General features: G+C 45.7%; 1 protein-coding gene across 1 annotated transcript; it reads right to left on the bottom strand.

Annotated features, from left to right (window-relative positions):
* Positions 1-16,955: 16,955 nt before the first annotated feature.
* On the bottom strand, positions 16,956-19,577 carry PROP1 (PROP paired-like homeobox 1). Its single transcript, XM_039880343.1, is given in 4 exon segments — positions 16,956-17,014; positions 17,017-17,293; positions 18,047-18,279; positions 19,469-19,577. Coding segments are annotated over 4 exon segments (678 nt in total).
* Positions 19,578-20,678: the final 1,101 nt, after the last annotated feature.

Raw genomic sequence — 20,678 nt, 5'->3', positions numbered from 1 at the left:
GGACCAGGCCAGTGATCATCCCCAGAATCGATCATCCCCAGAGTCCTTACCCAGAGAGTAGAATCAGGCAGAGAGCTGGACATGTGACTCTGGAACAACCTGGAGTCCTTCTAGAGGTCTTCCTGTCCTTATGGAGACTTGTACAACCAATCCAGAATGAGGTCTCCTCCAACATGTCTTGGAACCCCCAGGAGCCTCTGAATGTAACAAAACTGAAAGTCCTCCCATTGGCCCCTCACCAGAGTGAGGGTCCATTCAGCCCCCGGTGTTCCACCTGCATGTGTATCCTGGCTGCTCTCTAGAAGATGGTAAGGCCCCTGGGTGGGCACTGGGATGTCCTCAGCCTCATGTCCCTAGAAGCCAGGCAAGGGGAGATGCTCCTTTGTTTGCTGATATGACGGATGCACAGTCTCTAGATCATGGCAGAGGCTGTGAGCAGCACAGCTTGGCCATCAGCTCTTCAGGGCATTGCTTAATCAGCAATGGCCCCAAAACCCCCTATGCTCCCTGGTGGGACTCTGGGCACAATGAGCTGCTGGGACAAGGGGCTGGAGGGGCAGAACCAGGCTTGCTCTGGTATTCTAGGAATCTCTTCAGAAGATAGACACACACTCATGCTCCAGCCCAAACTTTCTTCACTTTTCATCAGCTACATTGCCTCCCAGTTGCACTTGGTGATGAGGGAGACACGATGGGCAGCCATCTAGGTGTTCATCTCTAAGTGGTGTAGCCCACCCATCATAGGGAACTGGTGAAACCCTCAGATGCTGCTGGGACCTTGAATCTGACCATGAGCTGGATAACATGGACCCCTGGAAGGCCCCAGCCTCATCAGGGTCCTCTGGAGTAGGAGGCAGGGTGGGGTGTGAAAACCCAGGGGGCCACACAGGCAGCCTGGCACAACTGGTTTTCTGCTCAAAGTTTGAGGACTTTTTCAAACTGTGCAATATGTATTTGTACTTTTCGGTGACATTGATATGGTTAACTAGAAGCTGAGTTTGTCTGTTTTATGATTCTCCTCTCCATGTATTGCTTTTATGTGAATTGCTCATTCTCGGAGCTGATCTCCCTGTTGCACCCTGCCAATCTCCACAGCCCCCACTGGCTACCCAAGCAGGGGCTGCCTTGCTGCCCCCTTTCCTGCTGGTTGAGGTGGGAGGCCCTGGACCTCAAGCCTGGAGTCTCCACTGGAGATGCAGTCTCAGCCCAGCTCTCACTGAAATGGTCCATCATGGTGTGCAAGCAGCCTTAGCACCAGAGCTTCTAGCACCTGGGTCCACTTCCGTTTCCAGAAGACTCCCTGCTGTGTCAGATCCACTGCATCTGAGACTCCACTTTCTGCTGCTCTTTGTCAGACTGGGTGCCCTTCTGGTCTTCCATGAAGACAGTGTAGCCAGAGATGCCGAGACGAGCCTCTGACATCCGCCAGTGCAAGAACAGCAGTGTGTGGGACCCTGAGAGGGGCAGAGAGTCCCATCTCTAGGTCATGAGTGATCTGAGTTGTCCTGACCTCACTAGTCTCAGGCCCTTTGCATGATCCCACCCAGAGGCACCGAGAGGTGGGGTGCCTGTCCATGGTCACAGAGCAGGGAGCTGGGTTAGAAGCTTAGCCACGAGACTTTGGAGCACACAGAGAGTCCTCTCAAGCCTGAAGGGAAGCTATAATTATCTTGCCACCACAGTCTGTCCCTGGGGTTCTCCCTGGGTCCACATTGCCTAACTTTGACTTGGACAATTGTCTCTGCAATGAGGATGCTAGAGCTCTTTGCTTTGCAAGGCAGGTGGGTGGGTAGCGTCATGGGTGAATGGCTGGCTGGGAATTGGCAGAGGTGGATATGCACAGGACTACACAAGGGGAGACATGTCACCAGCAGTAGAGCTGAGTTCTGGGGCTTCCCTGGAACTGGGGGTCTTGGGGCACTCATATGGGGCTCCACGTCCCTCTGTATCTTGCTACACCATAAATCAGGTCAAAATGAAAGGAGGCAGGGAGAGGAAGAAGGGAGGCAGAGGGCAGGGGCCTGTCCAGATTCTTTCCCCCAGAAATGGCCCTTCTATAAGGCCACCGTCTGGTCTTGTCCTAATTTCAGCCTGTGTAACCCTACCCGTGGGCAGTGCCGTAGACCCTCAGGAGGTGATGGAATAGAGGCAGCCCAGGAATGTACCTGAAGTGAGTTACACCCGGGAGGACAAGACGGTCGGGGAAACTCTGGAGAACAGCCTGGAATCACTGGGAAAGACATTCTAGGTATAGATTCAGTATAACTGAGAAAGAGCCTGCTCCAGATAGGAATGTCCTGGATACCCAGGGACAGACCTTGACAGAGTGGTGGGATTTTGGAAAGAGCCTTGGAGACTAACTGCTGCAAGAGGAGCCCAGAGCCCCAGATGGAGTGGGGAGATGCTACTCGGCTTCACACAAGAACCTTTCCTCTCCTGGACCTTCTTGGCACCCCCCCACCATCATGTCTCCTAGATGATGGTGTAGATGAGGCAAAAGCAGGAAAGCAGCCCCCTTCTTGCATGCATGGTGAACTTCTGCTAGCTGGTCCCCACTCTAGAAGGTTGGGGCCACAGAAGCAGCAGCCCAGCCCACCATGGGCCATGTAGCCCTCGTGGAGGGAAGGTGACTAATGCCCAGGCAAGTGCTTTCCAGACACGCAGGGTTCCATATGCAGACAGAAAGGTGGAGTGACCATTGCCTAGTTCAAAAGTCAATATGAATGTAGAGACTACAGTAATAACTGGAAGAGCGACAGCCTGAGGCCACAGTTGTGACTGCAAGGACCATAGTGCTACTCTAATACACTGTGTATGGACATTACTTTGGCTAATGAGGAAAGACTGAGACCTAAATCTGCCCCAGACAGCTGCACAGACCCCACACAGACCCGATCCCTATGACCAGCATGTCACCGACCCACAGGACATGCTGTGGAATTGTTGGGTAAGATGTTGGGACATCTGAGAAGACGGCAGACCACTCTCACTCCTCAGCCCCATGTGGAGGCCAAGCCCGGAGCCTTGGATGCAGGACTCACTGGGACTGTGGAGCAAATCCAAGGCTGGGAGGGAGGGGATACAGACCACACACACCTCCTGAGAGGGTTAACTGCATCTTAGAGCCACTGGAAGCTCCTGGAAGCAGAAGGATAACAATTTGCTGCAACTTTTTACAACTGGAAATAGAAGTAACTTTGTGGATTTGCCCTAGGCCTACCTTCCTAAAAGCTACCTTTGCTAGTTAAAGCACTTCGTATTTAGACACATCTCAACATACATTACAGTAGAAAACATAATGTAATGACTCCTTCTTACACCCATGAACAGAAGCTTTTCATTTTAATGTAGTCAAAGGTGTCCCACTTGCCAGTCTTTTTTATACAGTAATCATCTTGGTATCTTGTTTAAGAAATCTTTCTCTACCCTAAGATCAGCTAGATTTTCTTCTAGAGTTTCGATATGAAATTTAGAAGTTTAATCCACTAGTTACCATAGCTAAGGTAAGTAAGGGTTCAGCAACCTCTTTCCACGTGGGTAACCAGTTCACTCAGCTATTACTAGAGTGACATGCACTTCTCCCATCCAATGAAATTCCACACATGCTTGAGTCCAATACGGGGCTCTGTGTTACGTCCTCTGGGTAGGTTGGCGGATCCCTGTGCCAGCACCCAACTGTAGCATTAAAATAAACCTTGTTATACAGTATAGCAAAGCTTCCCATCTCTTCTTTTAAAGAAACTTTGGTATTTTCCCCTTGATCTTCTGTAGGAATTTTAGAATCCAGGCTCCTTCCTCCCTTTCTGCATCTCCCTCCTTGCTCTCTTGCCATGTTTCCCCAGATCCCCTCCTGGTAGTTTGACTTGCTCATCAGATGTGATTCTGTGACCTGCCAGGGCCATCCCAGCCCAAGTGTTGATATTGTGGCAGTCAGCTACAGGGCTGCTACAAATAAAAGAATCAGGGAGACAGAAAAGTTGGAGTCCCTCTCCTCTCTGGTGAGAAATGCTTTTCCCTCATCCACTGGAAGCTTCGGAAACTTGCTCACAGCCCTGCTCACTGTCCTCAGTGCTTCCCTGGGTATCTTGGCTAAGTGACCTCCCAAGGGTCATTGGGGACCTACCCGCTCTGAACTCTAGTGTCTCTCTGCCCTCGTTTCACTCCCTTAGCCACAAGAGGTCACGACACTTATTTTTCTTTTCTTGAAAGTGCTTGTGTCCATTTTTATTCTTTCCCTGGAAATGCTTGTGCTGAGAAAGGTATAAACATTTCCTGTAAATGTGGGCCCTTGTCTATCAGCCATGTCCTCCTGAGGGAGGAGCTGGAGTCAGAGGCTGCTGTCCTTTTTGCTGCCTCGTGCATGGAGCCTCATAACCCAGGCAGGACAGAGGCTTGCCAGCACTTTCTATAGCAGAGGTCCCCACCCTTTTTGGCACCAGGGACCGATGCTCCTATAAGAATCTAATGCCTAATGATCTGAGATGGAGCTGTGGCAGTGATACTAGTGCTGCATCACTAGCAGCTGCAAATACAGGTGAAGCTTCACTTGCTGGTCTGCCACTTACCTTCTGCTGTGAGGTCTGGTTTCTAAGAGGCCATGGGCCGGTACCGGTTTGTGGTCCAGGGGTTGGAGACCCTGCTCTACAGTGACCACAGCTGCACACAATGTCTGCATTCCCGGGTAAGCACAGGTCTCTCTCTCCCTCTTAGGACTGTGCAGAGGTGAGTGGCCCATGCATCTGGGCGCTGGACACCTCTCTGGTCAAGCAGAGACCAGGCCCCTCCCATCTTCACATTCCACACTCTCCATACCCCTGTCCCCGCCCGTTTGTCTCTAGTGGAACAATTCAGTGGCTGGCCCTGCTCTGTTTATCACATCAAGCTTGCTCCACAGTTCACTTAGTTCTCTCACTCCTCTCCATCTTTACTATGGAAAGCTGGCTCTATGAGATCAGGAATTTCCATTACTGAAGCTCCAGTGCCTGGCACACAATAGACACTCAGTAAGAATTTGCTTCTAGAATAAAGAAATAAAGGAAAGAATAATTCGACAATTCATATTCTGTTTTTATTGCCCCAGTGACTTCTTTGAGTTTATTTAGACCTCTTTTATAAGCACATGGTTGTTTCTGAAAGTATGAGCTCAATATTACTGATGCTATATTTTCACAAGTCAAAGAAGGGAGGCGAGACTAGGTTTTAGTTAGTAGGGTAAGATGGGATACAAATATCATTGAACACAGTTACTCTCTGTTTAAGCAGTTAAATTGAGGCCACAGAGTGTCACTGTTGCCAACAGTTAAGAGCTAAGCATCTATTCGATTCTTCTTGAAATAGAAAGGGTGGTCACCATCTAAGAGTTTGTTTATAAGATAGTATGTGGCTACGTCAATAAAGTAAATTTTACAACCAAACAAAAACTGACATGTGGTGAAATATGTTTCACGGGACTGATGGATTACTTCCAGGTGAAGGTGTGGGTGAATGTCTACTGCTTCCTAATGGCTCTTCATGCAGGCTTCAACAAGGGCCCTTGCTGTGAATGTTCACTGAAATAGATAAAGCAGCCCCAAAGCTCTGCAGGTCCGGTGTCCTTTCACGTCTTTATAGCAGACAGTTATTAGCCACATTACATCTTAGGAGCTCTCTCACTTACCCGCTCTAGGAAGCAGAGGGTGACAGTGATCACTTGTCTCTCTCTAATCTCCCTAAAGATTCCACAAAAAAACTGTTAGAACTAATAAATGAATTCAGTAGAGTAGCAGAATACAAAATTAATATACAGAAATCTGTTGTGCTTCTATGCACTAAAAACAAATGCTCAGAAGGAGAAATCAAGAAAATAATCCTATTTGAAATTGTTTCAAGACAAAGAAATACCTAGGAATAAACTTAATCAAGGAGGTAAAAGACCTGTACTATGAAAACTGTAAGACACTAAAGAAAGAAATCAAAGAGGACACAAATAAATGGAAGGTTATACTGTGCTCATGGATTGGAAGGATTAATATCATTAAAATGTTTATACCACCCAAAGCAATCTATAGGCACAATGAAGACTCTATCAAGAAACCATGGACATCCTTCTCAGAACTAGAGTAAATTTCCCTAAAATTTATATGGAATCACAAAAGACCACAAACAACCAAAGCAATCCTGAAGAAGAAGAACAAAGTTGGAGCTATCATGCTCCCTGATTTCAAGCTATACTACGAAGCTATGATAATCAAAACAATATGGTATTGGCACAAAACAGACACGTAGGCCAATGGACCAGAATCAAGAGCCCAGAAATAAACCCCTACTTATACATGGTCAATTAACCTATGACAAAGGAGGCAAAAATATATAACGATAGTCTCTTCAATGAGTGGTGTTGGGAAAACTGGACAGATACATGCAAAAATAATGAACCTTGTCTACGGCCATGCAACCCTGAAAAAGCGTGATCCCATCTGATCTCGGAAGCTAAGCAGGTTCGGGCCTGGTTAGTATTTGGGTGGAAAGACCAGGTGTTGTAGGCTTAAAAAATAAGAGATTGTAAGCTGACAAAGTCCTTGCAATCTGTGAGGTCAACCAAGGGTTTCCTCACCTAAAAAAAAATAAAAAATAAAAATAAATAAAAATAAATGGTATTTTAAAAGAAGACAATAATAATGAAACTGGACTACTCTCTTATACCATATAGAAAAGTAAACTCAAAATGGATTAATGACTTTAATGTAAGACCTGAAACCATAAAATTCCTAGAAGAAAACATAGGTAGTAAACTATTTGACATCAGTCTTAGTAAGCTCTTTCTGGATATGGCAACTTGAGCAAGGGAAACAAAAGCAAAAAAAAAAAAAAAAAGGCAAAACAAACAAACAAAGAAAAAAACCCCAGGACTTCATCAAACTTAAAAGCTTCTGAAAAGCAAAGAAAACTATCAACAAAATGAAACAACCATCTACTGAATGGGAGAATGTATTTGCAAATGATATATATGACAAGCGGTTGATATCCAAAATATATAAAGAACTCATACAACTTAATACCAATAAAACAAACAATCCAGTTAAAAAATGGGCAGAGAGCCTGAACAGACATTGCTCCAAAGAGGATATATAGATGGCCAACAGACAAGTAAAAAGATGTTCAACATCACTAATCATCAGAGAAATGCAAATCAAAACCACACCTGTCAGAATAGCCATCATCAATAAATCAACAAACAACAAATGTTGATGAGGATGTGGAGAAAAGAGAACCCTTTGTACTGTTGGTGGGATTGCAAATTGGTGCAGCCATTAGGTGAAATGCTATGGAGATGCCTCACAAAACTAAAAATAGAACTTACCATAGGACCCAGCAATCCCACTTCTGGGCATTTATATGTACCTCTATGTTCACTGCAGCGTTATTTACAATAGCCAAGATATAGAAGCAACATAAGTATTCATTGATAGACAGTCAGATAAAGAGGATATGGTATACATACACAATAAAAAAAAATAAAATCTTACCATTTGGGACAACATGGGTGCACCTAGAGGGCATTATGCTAAGTGAAATAAGAGAGAAATACAAATATTGCATGATTTTACTTATACGTGGATTTAAAGAAAAATCAAAACAAATGCACAAACAAAATAAAAACAGACTCATAGAAACAAAGAATAAAAAGAGGGGAGGGGTTGGAGGGATGGATGAAAAAGGCGAAGGGGAATATAGTCAATATATATGATAACTCTGCATGGTGACAGGTAGTTACTAGACTTGGTGTGGTGATCACATCATAATATATGTTAATGTCGATTCACTATGTTAAACACCTGAAACTAATATCATATTGTATGCTAACTATACTTTAATAAAAAAATCTATTATGCTTACAGAATATCTTTATTCACACTCTCAAAAATCATCAGAACCACTTTGTGAAGTGAATGTAATTATGACCCACAAACTTTAATCCCCTCTTTCCTTGTTTTTAAATAGAAAATGTTGAAGAGTAAAGAAAGGAACAGATCCAGTAACCGCTGAGAAGTAGGTGGGCAAATGAATGTCTAAAATCTACAAGTTTTACGAATAAGCAATTAAAGTTGAGATCAACTTTTTAACACCCACCCCTACCCGTATGCAGAAAAGAATTAACTCAGCAAATCTGGACTGTCTAGACCCTTTAAATTCCAAAGAAGGATTTGGCCCTTGTTCCGCTCCTGGGAGGTAACCTCAGGCCTTGGAGATAAAAGTGTCCCTGTTTACCTGGGGCCTTGGATGATACCAGATAGTCTAGGTTAACAACGTGATTTATAATGGGACTTGAGCCAAGAGATATCACCTTGATCTCTGGATGGGCTGGAGACTGAAGGTTAGTGACATGGGTGGCAAGCCATGCCTATATGATCAATATCCAACTAAAAACCCTGGACGCTATGGCTTGGGTGAGCTTCTCTGGTTGGCAGTGCATATTGTCACGCATCATCGCTGAGAGAATTAAGCACGACCTACCCAACAACACTAAGAAAAAACAACCGGAAGCTTATACCTGGTGTGTCCTAGACAACGTCCAATGTGTCTTTTTCCATTGTTGATATTAACCTGAATGAATCCCTTTGCTGTGATATACTATAACTATAAATATAATGGCTTTTCTGGGTTCTGTGAATCCTTCCAGTGAATCATTGACTCTGAGGGTAGTCCCAGGCACCTCCCCACCAGCCGTCATTGCGTACCTATACGAGCTGTATTTAGGACACTTATATTCTTATTTAGAAATAAGAATGACAGAAATGAGGTTTCTGCTTACATGGATGGATGACTGACAGGTCCAATTATAACCATACAAAATACTTATTCTCCCACAATTCCAAGTGTGTGGAAAATTAGCTTCCAGAAGGATTTAAAAGCTGTGTATATAAAGAGGCAAGGACTTTAGGACATCGAAGGATAGAAACTTCAAGGGAACAAACCATCCATTTCCTAGTCAGTAAAGACTAAGTTCAAGTTCTTTTTTGGAAACATTATCACCTACCAAAGTTTGTTATAATAGTGAAAAGCTTGGTGGTAACTATATATACATTAAGACAAACAAATATCAAAAACAGAACCATAGAAAGATCCAGAATGTGTGAAAAATCAGAACCAATTAGGGGCAGCTTACGTTTCTGATCTAACTATTTTACAGTGGCCAATGAAAAGCATGGCTGACAATGCGAGATGTGCATATATAGAATTCTAACCTGTACATGAAACTTTATTAACTTCCATTATGTAACAAAATCAGACTGGAGTCAATCAGGTTGCCAATTAAAAGGCAGTTTGAAGAATTTCTTCTTAAACCAGATGGTTATGACTCTTATTATCCCCGCTGACTCTCTTGGGGCTTCCCAGCATCTCCATTCTGCAAGGAGGAGGCTTTCACCCTGGTGACCACTCCAATAGCCAAAGAAGAGGTACAGGAGCTCCGTGTTGGCAGCCCTTAGCTCACTGGGTTTGGCTTAAGAGCAGGATGAGCACCTGGCACCCAGGACCTGAGGTTAGTAACACTGGTCTACCAAGTTTGGGGAAGCATCTAGGACTGAAAAGAGGGTGTGGTCCCTAGGCTACACAAGGAGTTGGCAGCTGCTGGAAATCCTGGCACCTAGCTTCTCCCTGAGTCTTTGGAGCTTTCCCACACTGTCACATGGCCCAGGAAGCAGCTCCATAAATTTTGGGGGAGAAGAGTTGGGTAGGGCTATAACCTGAAGACCAGTCCTCACTGTGCCCCACTGGGGACTAAGCAGCAAGGAGTGTCCAGTGCCACTCTCAGGAGAGATGGCCTGGTGGTGATGATGACCACCGAGGATGCCAAGCAGTGACCAACCTTCACAGCCTCTTGGAAGGCCAGCTATTTGGGATGGAGTGAGAAAGTTGAGGAGGATGCCTGGGTCCCTTTCATGTGACCCACCCCACCTAGGCAAGTTTTGGGGTAGACACACCTCAGGTGGCCTTCAGTTCCTCCCTTCTTCCCCTACCGCCCAGATCCGGAAGCAAGGAAGGGGTTCTGAGATCTGAACACAGGAAATAAACCCCTCACCCAAAAGCAGCTGCCTCCAGGAATAGGAGGGGGTTATCTGACTCAGGCCGAGTCCCCTCTCCAGGCCCAGTGGTACCATTCCCAGACCCTTTGGACAAGGAGTAAGGGCACTCACTGCCTTCCTTCCCCTGCTAGACCAGACGCCGCCGCTAGCCCAATCCCTCCTGAAACACTTTTCTCCTTTCACAGCATCACTGCCTTCTTCTCAAGATATCCGGTATTCAAGGGAAGTGGAAGGTGGGACTCTGAATCTCTCAGTCCCCACCCCAGAAAGAGACAAGGGAATATGAAGGAGGAAAAGTGGGAGGAAAGGCCATTTACAGCCACCCACACTCCCTCCTGGTGCAGGCGAATTGGTTACTAAGCAGGACTGAACCAAGGCCAGCCAAAGTTGAAAGATAAATGTGGGAGAGAAAAGGGAGGGGGCAGAGCGAGCCTGGGAAAAAGAAGGGAGAAAGGACAAGAACAGAAGAGAATGGGGATGCAGGAAGGGAGACCCCTTCTCTACCCGCCCGAGGTCACCAGGCTCAGATAGATGGATGTGCCTGGAAGACCTCCGGCTCTGCTCTGCCAGCTTCCAGACAGGGCAGCCACTTCTTAATTATCCCCTCAGGATAAATTAAAGATTTGCCTTGGGCACCCGAGCCAGCCAAGACGGGTACTCTGTCCGGCACACGTCACCACAGATACGCGGGCCAAGAGCCGGGGGAACACCGGCACACGGTAAACACGCGATTTCCCGCCCACAGGGCCAGGGGCTGCCCTGGACAGGGCGTTGGAGACTGGAGTTTTAGGCATGCGACAGCCCCACTGCCCCACCCACTCCACTTTCGGAGGGCGGCAATTGCCCGCTTCTCTGTCAAACTGTCGGTGGAGATTAGGCTCGAGCCCCCACAGAGAAAGCAGGCAGTGATTGAGACCTCCCAGGCCCTGGCGTCCGGTGGCCCCAGGCTTGGTTTTCTCGAATGCTGATGCAATTGCAAAGACCCCCTTTTACCAGGCGTTTGACTCCAGGGGTGCTTGCGTCACCCTGCAAAATAGAAAATCGATCCCTGTCTGTTGGCTCTTAGGGACGACGCCCAGGCACCTGCGGCACCGGGAGTGGAGGTGGTTAAGGAAGAGAGTGTCCTGGGCCAGCAGTCGGCGCCCGAGGGAAATCTGCATCTTTGGACACTGAAGTCTTGAGGGGAGGAGGATTTCGGAAGAATTGTTTGTTTTATTCTGGTTAGTTTTGGTTAACGAAGTAAGGGGTGTTTGACCAAGAAATATACAGATCAACTAAGCCGCTTTCTCCTTTCCTAACTGTGCAGAGATCGGGTCGCGCCCCTGGCGGACCCTTAGGGACCTGCCAGCCGCCACCACGGTCCCCTCCCCGGCGCAAAACCTCCCCCGCGCTCAGATCTCTCACTTCCAGAGGAGTCCCAGGAGGGCAGGAAGGGGTGCCTGGGACCTCCAGCACAGCCTCCGAGGAAGCGGCAGCCGGGAGGCTCCTCGATGAAAGACTTTGCCGAGGTGGGACTGCTGGGGGCGCCCGGAGCCCCACCACAGACCGCGGAGGAGGCGCGGCTGCCTGGAGGCTTCTCCCGGGCGTCCCCTGCTTACACCCTCTGCCCCCGGGTTGGGATAGCGAGGCGGGAATGGGGATACTTAGGTTAGTCAGGAGAATGCCCTGGAGAAGCCGGCGACGATCAGATAGATGCTCAGAGTCACCGGCGCGGGCGGCCAGTGTATACTCCGAGGTCTGTGACCAGAGCGACTGGGTGCCAAGGACTTTGGCCAAGGGCTTCTGCGGGTGCCTGTCCTGAGCTGGGGCTGCCTCGGCCCTCACATTCCTCCCTCCCCTCTCCCTTCGGCCCCCAAACACCGGGGACAGTGCCTGCAGGTGCTCTCAGAAGCGGAGCTCAGCAGAGTGGGGACAAGGTCTCGGCCGCTGCGCCTCCCAGCACTCCCTCTGCGCTCCTCGACCCCGCGGTCCAGATCCCGGGGCTTCAGTAGTGGCCAGGCGTCCTAAATCGCTCCATTCCACGAGTTCCTGCCCTCGACGCCCCGCACACCCGTCTCAGGCTCCAAATCTTTTCGGTTTTTGAACTCGGATTTAGATTCTCCCGGGAAAGGATCTTCTTGAAAGACTTGGGATTTCGATTTCTCAATGCGAAGACAAATTGATGACTTCCTTACCCTCACGTGGCTTCGTTTTTCACTTTGGCGGGGAGGAAAGGGGATGTCGCTGCTTGAAGGACAGTTCTTTTTCTCTTTTTAAATTTCCATTGGGGCAGAGATTCCAACCCTCTGCCAATTTTAACTTGGAGTATCTCTACTCCAGAGAAGTAAGGACAGGGGTACCTGAAGAGTCGAGGGACGCCCTGCCCTGCCTCCTGAACTTTCTAAGAAGACCCGTGCCACCCATTGATGCTGTGTTAACCTGGAAGATCTCATCCTGCCAGTTCAGTCCTGGGCCCTGGAAGCACCAGGACCCTTGCAGGAGGGCGGTGAGAAGGAGCCTGTAGCTCGGAAATACTCCTTGCCTTCCTTTGCTCCCTTCCTGCCCCTTTCCAGCAGTGGGCCCACGGGCCAGGGCTGCAGAAGAGGAGGCTGAGAGGGGCTAGGGAAGTCAGGAGCGAAGGGCACGTAGAACGTGACTGTCCATCTGCTGCCGATACCAGCCCAGCTCAGATGCGGGTGTGCGGAGGGCGCGGGACTCCGGGTGCGTGCAGCTACCTGCAAGAGCCTGCAAAGCTGGTGGAAGAACCAGCCCCCAAATAGGGAACCAAGAATAGATTTTTAAATCCATGGGAATTTAATTTATGATATATGATAAAGATGCAATTTGATTCCATGCGAAAAAGGTAGTTCGTTTAGTATTTGGCTATTGATGTAGAAGAAATTCAGTGTCCCGATACTCAGAATAAACAAAAATTGGTTCCAGATTTGTTACAGATTTTTTTAAAAATGAAAACCGTTAAAGAAATATCAGGGAGATGTTTTTCTAGTCTTTTACTCTTTTTTTTTTTTTTTTTTTTTTTAAAGAGGACATCATTCTAAACTACATTTTTTGATAAGCTTACAATTTTAAATGCACATAACCCTTAAGACAGCACTTGTACCTTGGGACTTTTATCCTGCAGAAGTAAAAGCATATGGTACAGGAGGAGACTAAGGGGGAAATGTCATTTTATGGAAAACTATGCATTGTTTAGGGCCCACCTTTCCAAGTTTTTTATTTTGATTCTAGGTAGGCTTTGAGGCTTTCTTTGTCTTCGAGCTAATTTACAACTCTGTGAATTGTAGATAACTGATAGCAGTGATATGCAACCTAATTGTCTATAGACATGTAAATAAATCCTGTCCAGCAATGGTCAATGGACATCGCTTCCCAATAGTTAAATAAGTCAATTTGTCTCCATTTACATATTCATTTCACTATTCCTCATCTGGAAATGTGTCTGTTCTCTAATTGTCCTTTGAACTGGTTTTGACATCTTTATCTTTGCCTCATTAATAATGAATTAAATAAAATAAATACCAAACCAACTCTGACTCCTAAATGATAGGGGAATGGTTGCGTGGAGCATGAAACTGCCACTTAATAGCAATGAAAACAGTAAAATCTATATGATCCATTTGAAAGATGTTCATAAGTTATTAATTCTAAAAAGACATTAAAAAATACATATATGACAATAAAAAATTTGTGACGTTCAAATTAAAATTACAGCAGCTGGAGAGTAAGAGAAAAAGATAAAAGTTAGCCGGTAGATAGCCGTGGACCAGCTTTGATGAAAGACTGTTCACATTCTTATGTATCTGTTGGAATTTAGTCCTGCTCCATGGAACCCCAGGAGCCTCTGCTTCTTATTTACATGTGAACTTTCCAACCTACTGCCCACAGCTAATCCACGAGGTGGACCCTTCTGGCTTGCAGACTCTGCTGTGCCCATCCCAGAGCTGGCTCATCCCCTGTATCTATAGCTAATTAAATCCTTTCAGAATGGCTTACATCTTTCAATTGCTACTTGATGTATAAAAATGCTTGCAAAACTCTGGGACAATAGACATGTTGTTTTTCCTTCCTAGACTGCTGGTGGTTTAGACTCCAGGCTCCAAGGCGGGTCTTTTTTGTCATTAGCAAATGGCCTAATAAATCCTTGTTGTTGTTGTTGTTGTTGTTTAAAAAAAAAAAACCTTTCAGCCGTAAAACTTACAACTTTTTGTTTAATATGTATGTGAAATATTAAGGAATATATACTATATATAAGGAATATATATATGTGTACATATATATATATGATAGGATCTCATTTTTTATTTTAAGAAAGGAAAAAATAGTATGTGTGTATTTTTCTATGAGTATAAATACTTGTGGACAGATATATGCTATTAATGTTGTTTATCTCATGATGTCCAGTTGGATGGTGAATGATGGATAAGATCACTAACTTAAATAATAATTATGAAATATTTCAAACATTCAAAAAAGTCTTAGGACTAACTAATATAACAAACACACACGTATCTCAGAAGAATTAAACACTGCTGTGTACAACTCCTGGATCACATTGTGTTTTCTCTCTCCTGAGGCTGCATGTCCTCAAATTTTACTTCACATATATGCATTTTAATATGTAACATGCAAAAGTATACATATTTAAATTTTTGGTCACTTTAAATTATTTGCATATTTAAAACTTGATATAAATGATATGACATATTGAAGGTATTTTTTTGAAAAATATTTTTGCTCAACATGAGGCTTTTGTGATTAATCCAGGTTAATATATATATATACACATACATATATATTTATATAATTTTTATATACATAAAATCTTTTTCTTTTGAGTTTATTTGTTACAAAGAACATATATTACTTTTGAAATTTATAAAACTACTATTATGATTTGTTTTATATAAAAAAGAACTTTCCTGAGGAATATAAGAGAGTCTGGAAAAAACAACAGGACACATCTGTGTTTGGCTAAGAAAACACTTTAAAAATATCAATAATCCATAAATTTTTGGTAATTGGAACACTATGGTACTGGTATCAGAACAGAGATGCTGATTGATGGAAAAGAATTAGGAGCCTACAACTGTCCTATGAGAAATTAGTATATAAAAATATAATTTTACAAGTCAAAAATAGACTGTTAAATAAATTATATTGCAAAAACCAGCTACCTGATTGAGGGGAAATTACATGACTATTTTACTGCACATACTAAAATAAATTTCAGATGATTCAAGGCATAATATTTGGATCCAAATAAGGAAGAAAGCATGAGTGAAGCCAGTAAAACAAGGGGAGGTTTTTCACCTGAGTCTCCTCATTCAAACCACAGAACGCAGAAAATTGAGTGACTATTTCTCAATTCCACCAATTCTACGTAACTGGTACCATTCTAGATGCTAAAAAGAGAAGTTAATTCATTACATACAGTAGGTATCTACATCATTAGGGCTTAATTCTCTCAGGAAACCCTTGTTTAGAAAGGCTAAAACACAAATAACAAATGGTGAGAAATAGTTGCAACATATATGAACAGGCATTTATATTTCTAATGCACAAAGAACTCTCAAGCATAAGTAAAAGACGACTATATCAATACACAAATAACTCAGAGAAGCAATGCAGAAAAGAAAATATGTAAATTGCCAATACACATGAAATTCTTTTAACTCTCACTAGCAATTGATTAAATGAAAATTTAAAAGTAAGCAAGAAGGAGACATCACTCTTAATTAACAAATCGTCAAAAATGATGAAGGTTGACAAGATTGTGCTGAAATCAACACTCAGGTACTTTTGGAAGCACACAAGGAGATAATTACATGGGAGCAAAAATATGTAACAGAGGTTTTGATTCTAGAATTTTAAAATAATGTATAGAAAAAACTGCAAATGATATGTGTATACATCCTTGGAAGCTTATTTACTCAGAATTCTTCAATGGACCTGCAAATAAGTGAGGCAGACCTACATATAAATAAGTAAAGAGTAAAGTAAGTGCATTATAAGCAATATGGTATATAAAGGGTGCCACGTAGTAGGCCACACCCTGTTTCTGTTGGGAGGGCTCAGACTAAGGCCCTTCACAGCAGGTTCTTTCCTGGGAAGAACCTCTTATGAGCCTTAAGACTCATGGTTTGCTCTTGGAAAAGTTTGCCCTAAATCACATTTCTCTATCAGAAAGCACATACATTAAAACATGCAGTCAACTTAAAAGTTAGGTTGAAAGAATGTCAAAGACACTTATTGGCCAAATAAATCAGGTCTTATTTATTTTTACAAGACATTGGAAAATCATTCTCTGGTGATTAGATTTGAAAGGTCTGTCGAAAATGGGCAAGACTGGAGCTAAAGGAACCAATGAGGAGAATTAGAAAATATGGGGCCAGAGAAAGCAAAGTGTCTTCCTGAATGGAAAAGAGAAATATAAATTCAAGAGATATTCCTAGGACAGAATAAACAAAAGTTAATGATTGATTTGGAGGGTAGGGTGAATGATGGGGAGGGGACTTTAAATCAAAAGCCTTCTTGAAATCAGCTAGAAATAGCTGGGATGAAGATCTTCAATCATAATCTCAATGAATGAAGCCCCAGAAGTTATATCTCCGACCATTTCCATTCAGCAGCAGCAACAATTATACCCATCAATACAACCCTTCCTCCAGCCACATTCATTGAGGCTTACATATATCTTCCACCCTAAATTCTCTCAGTTAATTACCTCAGTGAGCCTTTATTGCGATCTCCCATTTTAAAATCCCCAATGTCTGAGCTGCCCTTCACCGTATTTCTACTTTACCATTAGAAGGAAAGGAAGCCACCTAGTTTTCTCTGTGTTTCATGAGGGCCACAGGCTGGGGAATTACCTCATCAGCACTTTTTTTGACTTTAATTCCAGGACTTTGGTGGCTCAAGGCTGAGGGGAAGCATGGGTGGGGGTGGGGGGGCAGATGACCAGCAGGGTTTGGATGCAAGGCAGGGGAGTACCAGTCTTCAGAATGGTGGGGTCGAGCAAAGGAACCACCTGTAGAAGGCTGAGAGGGAAGGGCGTGATTATAGGGGTGAGGAAAGCAGGTCACCGGTGGAGATGGCGTTGAGTAGGAGTAGGGGCAAGCAGGGGACTCAGGCAAGAAACCAGAGAAGGTGGCAGGAGGCAGATGGGCCAGTGGCTGAAGCAGTGACCGCTCTTGCTTCCTCTGCTTAGCTCTGCGGTTCTGGAACCAGACCTGAGGAGTGGGGAAAATAGCCATGTCAGGGCCCCTCTCTTAAACAGGTGGCACTGTAACATGAAGCCCCTCTCCCCCAATGACAAAAGGTACAGGAACAAAGTATAAGTCTTTACAATATCATCAGAGGAAGCAAAGCTCTCCAGAATGCATGTCTGAGCGAGGTCTCCTGACAAACAAGATCCATACCCCTTAACCTGTGTCTAAATTTGCCCTACTATAACTTTGGGTAAGAAATGTCAATTTCTAATGAGAGATTAATATGACACAATGGCTTTTTTCCTCCCCAGAGAATGGGAAATTCTAGAGTTATTAGAGGTTAAGACTACAGATGGGTTTATTTGTTATAGACAGGGTTGGATTTAGGGTAGGGTTTATACTTAAGATTAATTAGCTCCATGATTAGAATTGAGGGAGCATAGGGCCAGTTGAGTTTCAAGGCCATGTTGTTTAGGGTCAAAGTTACATATATATGTATGTGAATAGTTAAGATTGAATTTCTGTTTGTGTAGAATTCACATCACTATTGAGGTTGCGGGTAGGTATTGACATTCAAATTAGATTACGTTAGAGCTAAGGTTAAATTCAAGTGACACTCCTGGTGCAGGTGAGGTTATGTTGACTGATGGATGCGGCTACATTCAGGTAAATGTGGGGCCAGGGCCTTAACGCCTGTGAGAATTTGTGCCCCAGTGGCTCCTGAGTCCCAAACTGCACTTCTTCCCAGAGTAAGGGGTGATCCTGGAGCATCACCTGGATTCTGGCCTCGCCGAGACCTGTGTCCCTGGCAAGGCCCTCTCGGGCCCAGATGTCGGGGTACTGGTTTCTCCCAAAGGCTGACTCCAGCTGTTCCAACTGCGCTGGACTGAAGGTGGTGCGGTGGCGCCGCCGGGTGTGTGGGTGACCCCTTGGTCCACCTTGAGGAGAAAGCCTTGGTCTTCCCACTCCTACACCAGGGAGGTTCCTGTAAGGCTGAGGGCCCACATCTAAAGATAGAGGGAAAGGGAGAGATTGCTGCCAAGTGGGCCCACCTATCCATCATTGGACCACAGGTGCTGGTCCCCGAAATTCTACTCAGTGCCCCTATATGACCAGAAATCCTTCAGCTTTCATAACTAGTTGAAGCTGGCTCAGCCCCCACTTCAGCTCCGCTTCAGCTCTGCATCTCCTAACCTAGGCTGTGCTCTCCACACTGGGTACACCCCTCAGACCTGCTTCACATCCTGGTCACTCAGTTCTGTCAGCCTCACCTCTCCAAGTGCACGCCCATCCCTATTCCACTCCCCCAGATGCACCCGCATGTAACTCACCCCACCATGCGCTTTCCACCTCTCTGAGCACACATACTACCCTGCTGGGTCTCACTCGTGGATCTTGTATTTGCTTTGACACCCTAACACACTGTCCAGGTCTCTAAGACTTGTCCATGCTCTCAGAGCTCACATTCACCTGAAACCTTCTTTATATGGCTCCCATTCTCCTGGGGGGGATGGAACATCTCCTCTCTTCCGCTCAGACACACCCTCCCCTCATGTACATTTCATCTTCTCCCCTAGTCTGCCCCGCCACGAGGGCTGCAGGAACCTGAGCTCGTGGGAAAGGCTTGCCTGTCCTTCCCACAGGCTCACTAAGCCCCCACACTAATTAGTCTGAGAGCCAGCCGGGAAAGAGAACAGGGAGCGAAAAGAAACACCTGGAAGGTGCACATTGAGAAAAGGAGACGTCTGGAGCGGAGGCCCTCATCCCCATGGGGACCCAGGGGTGAGGCCCTACCCAGTGCTCACTGTCTACCTGGGGACAAAGATAGGTTGAGCCACTGGTCCCCTATTCTCTTCAGATTCAAAACCCTTGAGCCCTCCAGCTCCATCCTTCAGAGAAGGCAGTGCAGTGGGCAAACTCCGAGGTCAGGAGTGAGAAGATGATTTCAGCCTTGCCTCTGCTCCCCCGGGATGTGTGCTGTTCAGCAGCTCGTCCTGCCAGGGCCTCAGTCCCCAGTCTATAAAACGAAGGCATTGCCTTAGGCTTTCTAAGGGTCTCATGGTTTTAACATTCTAGGGTTCTGGTTTTGATTTCTTATCTTCACCTTTTTTGTGGTAAACCATTGCCTCACAGGAGCCCAGGCCTGGAGCCCCCGCACCTGTTGCCTCCTCAGGAGCACCCCAGAGATTCACTTACCTACTGTGGAGGTCCGAGTCCCAGTGGCTGGGCAGCTCTCCGGCCAGAGGCTGCTGCAAACTCGCCCCTTCTTTTGCTTACCCAGCTCAGTCCTCCCTTCTGCTTCCATGTCCAACAGCAAACACCCAAGACGGTCCAGTCTCCTGTGTCCCTGAGCCTTTAGTTCTGACTCAGTTTTTCTCTGTTCCTGTTGCTCCCCTCTATGTCTGTTGTCTTATTCCTTCTCCCTCTGTTCGTACCTCTTTCTGAGTCTCTCCGTGTAGATATATAGAGATCTTTGTCTTTTTCAGTCTCTCCTAAATTTTTCCCCTAATTCCCCATTCCTTCACTTGCGTATCATCTCTCTCTGTATTGCCCTCACTATTTCTGTTTTTGTCCCTCTTTCCTCTCTTTGCATTACTCTGGGAGACCGTTCTCTCCGTTTGCTCTCAGCTATCTACTTTCCCAGCTTGCAATCCCACAGCACCTCTTTCTCCCCGAGTCTTGAAGGAGTGACCTCCTCCTTGCCCTGTGGGCTCATCCAATCACTGCCTGGTCACCAGAGCCCCATGTCAGGGGAGGATCACAAGCCGGATGAGGGAAGGTACTCTGTCTGGAGGGTCCAGGGACTGGGGCCAAGAGCTCGTGTTCCCAGAGGACCGAGTTCTTTTGTCCCGTTAAATCCCCTCCTGGGAGCAGACAGGGGAAGGAGGAGAAAATGCATTCCTCCTAAGACCCCTCCTCAGAACCCCACCTGGTGGGGAGGGGTGCAAATAGGGGCTTGGGCAGGGCCTGCCTGGTATCTCAGCCTGAGGGTGATAGCCAAGGGCCTGCCTGTTTACAGAAAACCGAAAACCTGAAAGACATAAGTGCATTCTGGTCCCTCTTAGATACCTTGATTCTCAGAATACACCAGACTTCCCCTCAGGACAACCTGAATTGTGGGACGAGTCTCCAGGATACCTGAGTTCTCAAGTACTCTCTGCTTTTGTCCCCCAAATGTCACCTCCTCATTCACCCAGAAGCCCCAGGACTCCATCACCTTCCAAGGTTGCCCAGACCTTCAGAAAGCCCTAACCCTCAAAAGCATAAGAATTCCGGGTGCATCCTGATCCCCTCCCCACCCCAGGACTCTGCAGGAGACAGAGATTCCCACAACATCCTGACACTTTTATTATTCAAGGAAACCCTGACACACCCAGAATCCCTGAGCAGTCAGGACATCCTGACA

Source organism: Pteropus medius, unplaced genomic scaffold (assembly GCF_902729225.1).
Source record: "Pteropus medius unplaced genomic scaffold, Ma_sr-lr_union100, whole genome shotgun sequence".
Lineage (NCBI taxonomy): Eukaryota > Metazoa > Chordata > Mammalia > Chiroptera > Pteropodidae > Pteropus > Pteropus medius.
This window is presented reverse-complemented; position numbering and strand designations above follow the sequence as displayed.